This window comes from Marmota flaviventris, chromosome 4, assembly GCF_047511675.1.
Source record: "Marmota flaviventris isolate mMarFla1 chromosome 4, mMarFla1.hap1, whole genome shotgun sequence".
NCBI classification, from domain to species: domain Eukaryota; kingdom Metazoa; phylum Chordata; class Mammalia; order Rodentia; family Sciuridae; genus Marmota; species Marmota flaviventris.
In genome coordinates, this window is record NC_092501.1 from 25,669,652 (window position 1) to 25,681,921 (window position 12,270).

The window sequence follows — 12,270 nt, forward strand, 5'->3', positions numbered from 1 at the left end:
GAAGAAAGGAAAAAAACTGATAAGAGAATAATAACTTTTGGAAGTTTTGGAAGGTCTTTTGGAAGGAAAAGAAAGGAACCTCAGAAATTTTTTTCGTTTTCACCAGAAATACCCGTAGAAATCCTACCTTCTGGGGCTCCAAATATTTTCTTTCTCTTGAGTTTGAAGCCACAGCAAGTCACAGCAAAATACAGCAAGTTTCCAAGGCTCACTCTAACACTGCCCTAGGCCATTCTGCCCCTCTCTCTTTGTTCCCCACCACAACTTCCAGTGGGAGGGGATTAGGGTCATGGACACTCAATACTCACCCCCAGAGTCACCAGTTTCTTCCAAATCACTGCATCCCTGCTTCCCATGTTCTGCCAACAGCTGCCCTCCACTCAGCGGATGTAGGCCTGGGACATCTGGAGCCATGCATATGGCTTTCCCATCAATGGTTGCTCTCTCAGCTTGTAAGAGAAAAAAATATATATATGAAGACTTAAGGGTGGGAAGCCAAGCAGGGCTGCAGGAGAGGTGGAGTTCCAAGCTAAGATGATCTGTATGCTCCTATACAGGGTGCCAGCACTGACAGGACAAATTCAAGCCAAAGTAAGCAGTCATTGATCCATGTTGGCCAAGAATTAGATTCTTTAATTTAACAAAGACAGTACCCGGTCATTTCCCCTGATGTTCAACCTCCTCAGTCAAGGAGGAGATGGAGAAGGTTAGAGTGCAGGCAGGTACTGAGGATGGGAAAGAGCAAGGCCTGGAGCTTTTAAGGAGAGAAATCCTATGTTTTAATCTCTGTCCTCTTCTCATGCCAAAAGGAAATAATAATCCTATAAAAACACCAAAGTGGGGAGGAGGAGAAAGGAAGAAGTTCATGAGTCTTGCTAACTTGTCTACTTGGCCTGTGACTCAAATCAGCAAACCCTGGAAACACAGAAATGGGTGTACTCCAGAATTGATATAATAACAGGAGCAAGGACTCAGTCAATAGAGAAGGGATAAGCACAGAATCCCTAATACCATAACAAACACAAAGAGAGCCAGAGAGATAGAGAGAAATGTCTCTCACTATTGTTAGCTTCTCTGGTGCCATCTATTGCCTCTTGGCTGGGTCTGGCTGTTTCTTTCTTCTCCTGCTGGGTGAGATTGTTGAGGACTTTGGCCTGGCAGTGGGCCTCAGTGCTGTCAATCACTGTCAATAGAGCATCAAGAGACAGCAGATGTGTTGTATAGAGCTGACCAGATACAGGGAAGGCATTCTGGAAAGTAAATATAGATTCATTATACTTGAGGTTAGAAAAATACTTCACACTTTATTATTTCCCCCCAAGTCCCGAAACTTATGATTTCTCCACTGCTACTTAGAAGATGACTTTATTTGGGCTGGGGTTATGGCTCAGTGGTAGAGTGCTTGCCTAGCATGTGTGAGGCACTGTGTTTGACCCTCAGCACCACATAAAAATAAATAAATAAAGTTATGTCCATCTACAATTAAAAAAATACTTTTTAAAAAACATTTATTTTTTTAGAAGTAGTTGGACACAATACCTTTACTTTATTTAATTATTTTTATGTGGTGCTGAGGATGGAATTCAGGGCCTTGCACCTGCTAGATGATGCTCTACTGCTGAGCCACAATCCCAGCCCTAAAAAAATATTAAAAAAAAAGAAAGAAAATGCCTTTATTCTTCCAGTTTCCCATCTCTGAAGTGTTCCCATTCCTATAGGTAGTATATTCACTACCACCAGAATTTCCTTGATGAAACATTCAGTAATAGAGACCAGTCTAGAGACCAGTAATAGTGTTCAGCACCTTGGACAGCAGCTTAGTGAGGTCCTCAAAGAGGTTGGAACAATAGTAGTCACAATCATAGTTGATATAGAGCTCAGTGACAAAACTGGGGATGCGCCAGAGCTGCACAGTAGCCTCCAGTGCCATCTCCTTCATCTCATAAGGCATCTTGGGGTTTTCCACAGTGATGATCTCCATGAGCTTTTTGATGTACATCTGGCAACAACCATTTGAGTGGAGAAAGGATTCAAGATAAGAACAGAAAATTGGACAGAAACATCAAGCAGAAGCCCAGTCAGGAGGTACGAATTAAGAGACACCTAAGGTATCCTATTCCCAAATACATCTCCCTCTGGTTTCCATGTTGGGGTATAAGGCCTGGTTTTCTTCCACATGCCTAATCCCAAAGAAGTTGTCTATTGCCCTTTTTGTATTCTCTGTGTGAGTCCGACCTGGCTCTATTTAGAATTCTCTTTTGCAATTTAGGGGCAGTGCTGGCTTGACATGCAAGAGGAAGTCCCATTCATGGTGAGACTGATTACCTTACCTGCCAGTCCACATATTTGGGTTTTCCCATTTTATGTCAGCCAGCTGTCGCTGGTTCCTTTGAAGTTTTCCATAACAGAGGCCAGTGAATGAACCAAACCATGGAGGCTAAAATCATCCTCCTACATCTATATCACATACTGCAGCCTGACACAGCTGGCCCCCACTGAAGATGTCATACATCTCCCTGCTTCATTTTTCTTCCAAGATTAAGAAACTTACCTCCAATTGGAACTTGAGGTGCTCCCTCATGCTCTCAAATAATAGGAAGCATACTCGTAGAGAAGCTGCATACAGGTTCAGCCGTTCTATGTTGAGTAGCTGGAGATAGAGGAGGGTAAGTCATGAGGTTTCTGAAATTGATCATGGTTCAACCAGAAGAGAGTCAGGAAAGCAAACTGGGTAAAGTTGCCATTGAGGTGCTGTGCTCTAAATATATCTAGCCTTTCCTGTATTGCTCAGAATCTTTGGAGAATTATTAGAACCCTTTAACTATGACTACTGGCCAAATGGGAGAGAGGTGCTTTCTTGGGACCTACTCTCTACATGGTCAGCCAAACCTCCTTGTGCTTTTGCGACATTCTGAAAAACATCCAGGGGCCCAGAAATCTGGTCTTACCTGGAATAAATGGCGGCACATCTCATCCTTGATGAGGCTCAAGAGGGTCTGGCACTGGGCTACAGGGGCTGACTCAAGGGCCACTGTCAGCAAGTGAAGTCCCATGTGGATCATAACCTCTGAGTTATGGCGGTCGTGCGGATTGGTGAGGGAGATAAGGAAGCGAAAGAGCTCTCGGATGCAGGGAAGACCATAGGGAACCAAAGCTGTGCCTGGGAAGGTAAGTAGAAACAACTAGCCCACAGCTTCAACCTAGCTTGCCCTGCGTTATACAACCTATTAAGAAACAACTAGCCTGCAGCTTCAACCTAGCTTGCCCTGCATTATACAAGGCAATATCAGGTAAGTGATTCTCTTCAAGGATAAGGATACCTGCTTCCCGACCCCCAAGCCCAGGAATAAGACTAGTATCATTTAATGGAGGTAATCAGAATGAAAGATCAATTCTTCCTTTCTGGAAGGCTTTCTCTCTCACTTCCTATCATCCACCAATCTTCCTCTCTGTGTAACTTAGGGAAGGGCTCCATCCATGCCAACAGTTCTATGGCTTGAATCCATTTCCTGCATAGAAAATGGCCTAGAACTAGGGCCAGCAGTTTCTTGATCCAAACTGGTCTAGGTTCAGGCAGCTTAGCAGGTAGGATGGGAGAGGTAGATGAACAGAACCTGCCAGAGAGTACCCACCTTCTTTCTGAGAAGACTGTGTAAAGCGCACACCTCGGGGATTGACGTAATCCATGTCATGGACGGAGGCAGAGTCAGAATGGTCAGTAGGGGATGTGCACTCCTCTAACACTTCAGGAATGGATTCCACTGATGCTGATTGGGCCTTTTCCACCTGGGTCCCTTCCTGATATGACCAGTAGCAAGCAAATTCAGGAAGAGGGATGAATGAGGCAAGAGCAACCTGAAACTTACTCTCCTGAAGAACCTGTTCTTAAAGTTAATCTCTGGTGGACAGGAGGGCCAGGGCCAGCTCAGTGGTTTATGAATCAATACAAGATGGCTCAAGGCAGAAGGACTACGATGAAAGACTTGGAAAATGTCTCTGAGACACCACTGACCTACTATGACAAGCTAGGAGTGTAAAGGCTCTTCTAGGCTTAGAATTTGGATAACTACCTTCTAGAAAAAGTCATGGCCAGGGGTTGGAGGGCCACATGGCTCAGTGGTAGAGCACTTGCCCAGCATGTGTGAGGCACTGGGTTCGATCTTCAATACCACAAATCAATCAATCAATAAATGTATTGTGTCCATCTACAACTAAAAAGAAAAAAAAAAAGTTACGGCAGATGGCCAGCTCCCTCCCTTTGGCCAGGTACTACCTGTATGTATAACTTGATAAAACCTATCAGCTTTCTTTCATAGTGAGTCGTGATGTAGGTCTTCTGGGCAGCATGACTACTTTTGGGAAATGGAAAACCGCTACCCCAACCTTCTTTTGAGTCAAGGTCTGCATACAGAATCAAAAGGATCAAGCCAATTCCCACAGTGGAAGATTGGAGAGGGGCCTTTAAAAATCAAAGCAGGGATGGGGTTGTGGCTCAGTGGTAGAGTGCTTGCCTAGTATACATGAGGCACTGGGTTCGATCCTTAGCACCACATAAATAAAAGATATTGTGTTCACCTAAAACTAAAATAAATAAATAAAAAAAAATAAAAATAAAAATCAAAGCAATACCTGGGAGTCAGGCTGTTCAGGAACCCCTAGCTCATTGCTCCCAGGCTCTCCAGCTGTGCTATACCCTGGAGAGCCGGGTTGCTCCAGGTCAGTGAGGTCCTCTTTGGAGGTAGTCTGGGAGGAGAATTCCAGGCCACTGTCTGTAGAGGGACTGACCACTGCTGAGGCAGTTTCTGAACTTGCAGAGGAGATGGGTGTGGGCACCTCAATGAAGGGCATGCCACCTGCCAAGAAAAGTAAGTGAAGCTTGAAAGAGAGTGACTGCATAGCAATACATACCCTCCATGGTACTGGGGCTCTGCATATTTATCTCATATTTATCTCTAAGTACAAGACAAGACAATGTACTTGTCTCTACAGCAGAGTTCCTCTGAAAGGAAAGCAACTATAAGACATTGGAAGGTTGCTCAATGGTCACAGTCTGATTAAACCCAGAGTTTCCCTTTTTGCTATCAGCAAAAAGATCCAAGCTCCTCAGTTGGTTTGTCTTTCATTTCAAAATCCCTGAGAGAAAAAAAAAAGATTTTCTTCTACCTGGAAGTAGTCCAGAACACTCACCAGTGAGGTTTGAGGATAAGGTGGTTCCAGTAGGGGCAGGCAGCTCTGTACCTGGTGTGACTTTGGTCATATGACGTGGAGGCCGGGGGGATCTCTTCTGTTTCTTCCATTTGGATGAATCACTCATGCCTCCTGCTCTCATTTTCAGCTGGAAATATCACACTTCATTAGGACTTAAATTAAGACTATTCGAACTAAGACTCTATCCCTAGACATCTCTCTTCATTTAGTCCTTCTGGCCTCTAGAAAACAGCCCATAACCCCACATTTGTGCTGGAGTTAAGAATCTAGATCATCAGCTTATGTTCCTGTTCCTCTAACATGGCTTTTACATTTGCCATTTCAGGGTGGCATAGCAGCCTATGTGTGGAAAGTGACATTCTACTTTGGGGCAGGAAATTGACAGGGCCAGTTGTCACACTTATTATCACTTGCTTCCCTAGGTCCTGGGTGTTACATTAAGCAGGCTATCTGACAATGCATGACTATAGACAATGCATGACTCTCTTGCAGGAAGGGTAAGGGCAGGTGTTCTTTGGCCATTCGCCTCAGATCTATAGGCTTATGGACTCCTGGGCTTTCTTCCTCAACTACTCTACAAAACAGCCACCTATTCCTAGTTCTTATCTTCTATGAGAGGCTACTCTTTCCTGTCCAGACTTGCAGCTTTCTTATTGCTCTATGGATTGGACCTAGACCATAAACATATCTTTTACTCTCTGGAATTTCCACATCAAATTGGTCAAAGACGGGATGGGATTGTGGCTCAGCGGTAGAGTGCTCGCCTAGCATGTGCAAGGCCCTGGTTTCCATTCTCAGCACCACATACAAATAAATAAATAAAATAAAGGTATAAAAAATTATATTAAAAATTTATACTAAAAAAAAAATTGGTCAAAGACTAATTTCCTTAGAGTTAGGAAAGGAGTGGCATTCCAGATTATTTGTGGAGTTAAGGATATAGGGTCATATTATGCTGCTACCTTGCTCTCTGCTGCTCCCAATTTTGGTAGCAATGGGATCTCCTGACCTTTTAACTGTTGGTCTTTCTATACGCAATTTTAAGAAAATTCTTTAATCCCTTCTGATATCGGGGATAGGCTCCCTTCTTCAAGCTCCCCAAAACTCCTAGAGCTTGGGTAATCTTTGATCTCTTGCTTAGGAATCACATAATTCTTCTTTCCCTACCCAAAACTCCTTTCAATAAAGGAGACAGGCGCAAAAGCTGAGCCTTTCCCCCAGCTCTTAATAATAGCAGCAGCCTCACATTAGATTTACACTCATGGTCACTGTATCTCCAAAATACCTGCAGTCATATGCCTAAAAATGAGCTTCAAGTGTTCTGAGCTCTATAACTAAACAGGAAACAGAAGGATGCTCTTTCCAGGAATCACTGGAGCTCAGCCAGATCAAGTTATGATAAAAATGTTCTGGGAGAACAGTGAGCCAAACAAGTTGAAGAAAAAGAAGCTCAAGAGATCAATGAGGAAAAACAAGGACCTCCTGGCTTTACTGGTATTTGTCGCTGAGCTTAAAAAGTTCTAACAACTATATTCACTTTTATGAAATAGCTCTTCTCTCCAGGAGGTTCCCACATTTCTGTCCTATTTCCACCAAGAATGACTGTCATCACTGATATTCCCTCCATATTAGGATCATTCTTTGTTTCCCGCTATCATCTGCAAAGGTAGTTCCAACCTGGTCATTTTAGTGAGTGTTCTTGGCCTGCTAGCTAGAGTAATTGTCTGTTCTCACAAATGCCTCAACTTTTTAAAAGTATAGCGGTGTTATCTGTCATTGTGCAGGGTAGGCAGTAGGCGTTCATGGAACTCTACCCTACTTTATCTGTACAAAACTGTATTAAAAAGGCCAGCAAAATCTTTATGAAAAAAGAGCAGTTCCTAGGTTAATAATCATGGCAGCATGCTGGATAGCCACCAAAGAGACCTACAACTTGAGACTATGCAAGCACACAAAGGAAACTTGAGACAATGCATTCAAAAAGGACGCAGGCCTATATATATACTACCTAGGTAGGGAGACAAACAGACAGACACACACAAAGAGTTATTTTTATCTTCAATAACTGAGATGTCACCATCCACACCTTTGGCATGCATATTTTTGTGGTAGATAGCTCCTACCCATCTTTCTCCCTCTTCTTCCTAGGGCAATGATATGGGGACTTGGATAATTTTTAGCCATAAGCTCCCATACATCTTGACTTTGAAGAGACAAAGGGCATCTTTACAGATCCCAAGGTATTCCTAATGTTCTGGGCTATCCTGGCACCAGATTTGTTTTTTATTAATCTACAGATATAAATCTCAGCATAATCCCTTTAATGGAAACCAAGAAATAAAAAGTGCCCCACTAGATGGACTACCTTTTCCCTCCAAACCCAGTTCAGGTATCCCAATTGACTTGGGGACTGTTGTTTAATCTCTTTATGCCAGTTGTGAGACAGGGAGAGGGTAGAAGAGGAAAGGTCTTTCTTGGAGGTCCCTGTAGTTCCCCTATAAGTGGTGTATCTTCAGCCTTCCTGCAAGATGATAGTAGGACCCAGCCTCTATAGATTCATTATATGAAATTCAAGGGTTCCTTCTGCCTCCAGGCAATCAAGAGGCCCCAGGAGAATTCCCAACACTGCAAAGCTACAAACACATGCAACTCTTCCAAAGCCAAGCTGTGTTACCAGGGAAGGGTAAGTTGTGCTCTACACAATAGAAATGGGACCCAGGTGTTACATATAAAAATAAACATTTAAATAAATAAATAAATAAATAAATAAATAAATGGGAAAGGAGAGGGAGAGGGAGAGGGAGAGAGACCTTGAGGTTCTTAAAGAGTAGTACCCTCTCTAACTGGTTCAGGGCTTTGGTCTGCTCCCCACTACTTAGCTCCAGTTTGTTGAGGAGACATGGAGAAATCTGTGAAAGACAGGCAAACGCACGATTTAAACAGAGTGAAATAAACTCAGACACAGGCCAACAGGGCACAGGGCAGGAATGGGAATGGATGGCAGGGGACAGGGGAAGGTCAGGTGCATGCACTGAACAGCCAACGGTTATCTCCATGGGTAGAGCCTTTTAGGGCTACAAGCAGAATCCTCATCAGAGGCCTGTGAAGTCCATGGCTTTAGTTCAAGATAGAAAGAAGCCATCCTTCTGACCATCATTCTTCTAGCAGTTTGAGAATCCTTTGATTTGGAGTTTGGCTTGATTTATCTCTTCAACAGAGACTATATAGCAGGCATGTGGCCTGTCTAATCCAGTATTAGGGTAGGATTTGGGGCACAGCTTCTCTGGGATACCTACCTGCTGTCAAGGATGAACCCTGAGGGGATGGCTGGACTTTTACCTTTGTCAACATACATTTTTTAGCCAATCTGATGGACTTACTCTATTTCCATAAAGGACTGGCTCACCAGTTTATGTGGTGGATCAACAAAGGCCAGAAAGAAAAAGTTTGGGAAGGAGTAGCATCTGGGAGAGAATAGATTTCTCAATAAAGGACAGCAGATTCCAAGCAGAACTGTCTAGGCAAAAGCATGTCTTTGCTAAGCAAGGGCTACAGCACTGAAGTTAGGAGATTAAGGTTTGGATGAGGGATAGCATATCAGCTTGCAGATCCTACCTTCTTCATGTTGGTCCCCACATAACTCTTGGGTTCTTCTTTAAACTGAGGTAACCTACAAGATAGAGAATCCCATGGACTGTTATTGCCAACCACAGCCAAAGGTGCTCTGTATCAGAGCATCCCTGTCTTTTAGTAAAATCTAGTTAGAGAAGCAGGCTAATTTCACTCTTGAGAATTTTATCAAAGAGCCAAAGGAATTGGGGGATATATGACTTGGACAAAGAAGGTAGTCACTAGAGCAAGGTGACTAAGTGCCCTCAGAGTGGGGAGCCTCTTTTCATCTTTGGAAAGTATTGCTGAAAGCAAAGAGATGGGGAGAGGGCAAACTATCAAAATCCCAGGAGACTAGGCATACAGCAAGAAGTAAAAAGCCGGTTCAAGTTTAGAAACCAGTAAATTTGAGCCTAAGGAGTAAGAAACTCCTTGTATCATGGTCGGGGGGCAGTCTAGTCTAGATAATAAGGATTATTATCTATAAATCTGAGAATGAAAAGAAATTCCAGAGGGAGGTTTTAAAGCCATCAATTCAGCTCTTCTCAAAGAGAGTCTACTGAAAGGAGATACATGAAATAGGCAGTTAGGTCTATTAGGAAAATGCCCTAGTCTGAGGCCTTAACTTGGGAAATCAACTATATTGGTTTGCCTGGGACTGAGGGATTTGCCAGGATGTTGAACTTTGTTAAAATCAAGACAGTCCTGGGCAAACCAAGATGAGGGATAGCAGATCAGCTCTCATAATTGGTGGTCACCCTAGCCTTAGCTTTCTCCCACAGCAATCAGTAACCTTCTCCATACTCTCTTAAGTTTGACTTATTTTCTGGGTTCTCTTTCCCAGCTGCTACCAACAGAGAAACAGACCCAAGTTTAGAAAGCAGAACTAGGTCTGTCAGCCTAGAATAAATAACACTCTGCCTCCTCCTCCTCCTGAGGCTAAATCAGCTCCCTATTCCTTCTCCCTTGCTCACTAACCCTGGACCCAAAGAACTACGCCGATTCATAATCCCAGTGGCCTGTGATGTGGCTGTGGGGTTGGACAAGTCCCTGAAGTGGCTGTATGGAAGCAGGCAGACTCAAGAGGCCTGGGCAGCAGGGCTGAAGCAAACAGCAGCAGGTTTACCTTGTGAAGAGCAGCTGCACCATGTCTACGAGAGTGTGCTCTGCGGATTTTCTCAATAACTCTGCACAGGCAAAAACAAATAACACAGGTGTCATTACTTGCTGTGCTATTATCAGGAGGCTTCTCAGAGCAGACTCCCCTCCAAACCTTGTTTACCAAGGATTATGCCAAACTTATTAAAACCAGCTCCAGCTCACCCTGGTAGCCATAACCTCACTGGCCCACTAGGTGGCACTACTGAGTCAGGGAAAAGGGGGGCACTATAGCCATATTCTCTGGTGTTGGCAGGCTGGTGTCAATCCCAGAATCCCCAAGGAGGGAGACTTGGTGCTGGGGCTGAGTCAGTCTGGGATCCATCCCTATACTCCTATCTTGGCATAATGGGTTGAGGTCTCTATTTTAGCTTTCACAGCTGTCTACTAGACATTTCTAGATCTCTATGGTTCCACAGGGTAGATGATGAAAAAGTCCTGAGTTTTCCATCTCTTTGGGGTTCAGAGACAGTATCTTATGTGTACACCCAATAACTGGCCCCAGAAATTGTGAAGGAGCCAGTATTCAAGTACCTACCACTGAGCCTCATTTCAAAGCAGATCCGGAAGCAAGACTGCATAATCTCACACACAGATTCATTGGTTAGGTGAGCACCCACTGGGGTTAGTAAGAGAGTCCTCAGAACCTGTCAGAACAAAGAGAAGATGGCAAAGAAGGCTGGGTAAAAAGAGGTTTACCTGTGGGAAGAAAAGCTGCCTAGTGACTGTCCAATCTCCTAGTGAAATACTAAAGGGCGAATTTTTATTATTTTAAAAGTTGTTATTATTTTGTAACACCTGGGGTCTCACACATGCTAGGCAAATGCTCTACCACTGAGCTACATTCCCAGCCCAGGAGCGAGTTTAAAAAACGGTTAGCAAGACTGGCAAGCTCACTTCAGCCTGATAGGAGAGTCTCTCCAAAGCTTGGCTTGGGAACTGTGTCTTCCCTCTGTAAAACCCTGACATAATTCAGAAGTAGTTCCAGCCCTAGCCCACAAGCCCAACAGATGGACACAAATACAGTCTGCCAGAGGTACAAGTGTATTAAGGGCTTTCGGTATTTGATATCAATGCATTTAAAGCTTTTAATTATTTTCCTTAGAAAGAACTTTTACTTTGGGTACACAAGCTGCTTGTTTGGAAATAAAGTTGGTCCCTAGGCTCCAGTAGAGTCAAAACATTGCTCCATGCTGCCTGCTGCCTTAGGTAAGTAGAGCTGGTGGCACCAGTCCCTAGCCATTATCCTAATTGCTTTTCCCCTCCAGCTTACCTGAAGGATTTTCATCAGGACAACCTCATCGCTGGCAGGATCTGTGCCCACAAAACGGGCGTGGGTGACGGCATCTGCCATGTTTTCCATGCCCTCTGCTGTGCCCTCATGTGTGGGATCTGCTCCAGGGGAGTTTAAAAAAAAAAAGGAAAGGGAAGAATAAACGTTATGGAGAAGAGAGAGAAAAGGAGATAACCTGTCTATGGATTGCTTTAAGAGACTCTGATTTTCTCCTCTCCAGTTCCTAAACCTATGGTTCCTTGAGTACTTGAGGATTTTTGCCTCAAATTGGCTTTAGCAAGTTCCTCAGCACAATCCCTCTAGGTAAAATAGTACTTCCTAAACTTAGGTATGGGAGAATTACCTCGTAGTACTTTAGTAAACATACAAATTACTGGCCACTTCCAGAGTTTTTGATTTTGCAGGTCTAGAGTGGGGCCTAAGAATCTACATTTCAAACGATATCCCAGGTAAAGTTAATACTGCTGGCAAGGGGACTACATATTGGGAATTACCGGCATTAAGCTACTCAATTTATAAAGGTAGGACCTGGAAATAATGAGTTTTGGGCCTAGAGAAAGCACCAACTAGGGACAGAGCTTAGAATGACAAAATTATAGCCCTTCTCTTTGCTTCTCTCTCTGGTGGCTTTTGGAGTTGTATTTCAGGCACAACTGAGGTGGAGGAGAAGAGGGAGGAAATGAATGGTCACTGCCACCAAATAGTCCTATCTGGGTGCAGCAGATCAGAGGTCTTTCTGGTTTCTTTCTTTCTTTTTTTGTAGTACTGGGGATTAAACCTCGGGGCACTCTACCATTGGGGCTATATCTATATCCACTTTTTGGGGGGTATTGGGGATTGAACTCAGGGGCACTCGACCACTGAACCAGATCCCCAGCCCTATTTCGTATTTCATTTAGAGACAGGGTCTGAATTGCTTAGTGCCTCGCTTTTGCTGAGGCTGGCTTTGAACTTGAGATCCTCCTGCCTCATGCTCTGGAGCCACAGGGATTACAGGTGTG

General features: G+C 43.9%; 1 protein-coding gene across 6 annotated transcripts in view; it reads right to left on the reverse strand.

Annotated features, from left to right (window-relative positions):
* Positions 1-12,270, reverse strand: part of Gbf1 (golgi brefeldin A resistant guanine nucleotide exchange factor 1) — a 295,142-nt gene that overhangs the window by 16,266 nt on the left and 266,606 nt on the right. For 4 of the 6 annotated variants that reach the window (XM_071610962.1, XM_071610961.1, XM_071610963.1 and 1 more), the window contains 13 exons: positions 11,249-11,367; positions 10,514-10,622; positions 9,944-10,004; positions 8,824-8,878; positions 8,043-8,117; positions 5,188-5,335; positions 4,630-4,853; positions 3,633-3,798; positions 2,949-3,160; positions 2,552-2,650; positions 1,805-1,999; positions 1,061-1,250; positions 309-449 (listed from right to left, as the gene is read on the reverse strand). In XM_071610962.1, the coding sequence (XP_071467063.1) occupies positions 309-449; positions 1,061-1,250; positions 1,805-1,999; positions 2,552-2,650; positions 2,949-3,160; positions 3,633-3,798; positions 4,630-4,853; positions 5,188-5,335; positions 8,043-8,117; positions 8,824-8,878; positions 9,944-10,004; positions 10,514-10,622; positions 11,249-11,367 (1,794 nt within the window). The remainder of the gene's footprint in view (positions 1-308; positions 450-1,060; positions 1,251-1,804; positions 2,000-2,551; positions 2,651-2,948; positions 3,161-3,632; positions 3,799-4,629; positions 4,854-5,187; positions 5,336-8,042; positions 8,118-8,823; positions 8,879-9,943; positions 10,005-10,513; positions 10,623-11,248; positions 11,368-12,270) is intronic. The other 2 variants (XM_071610965.1, XM_071610964.1) reach the window with 1 other exon arrangement.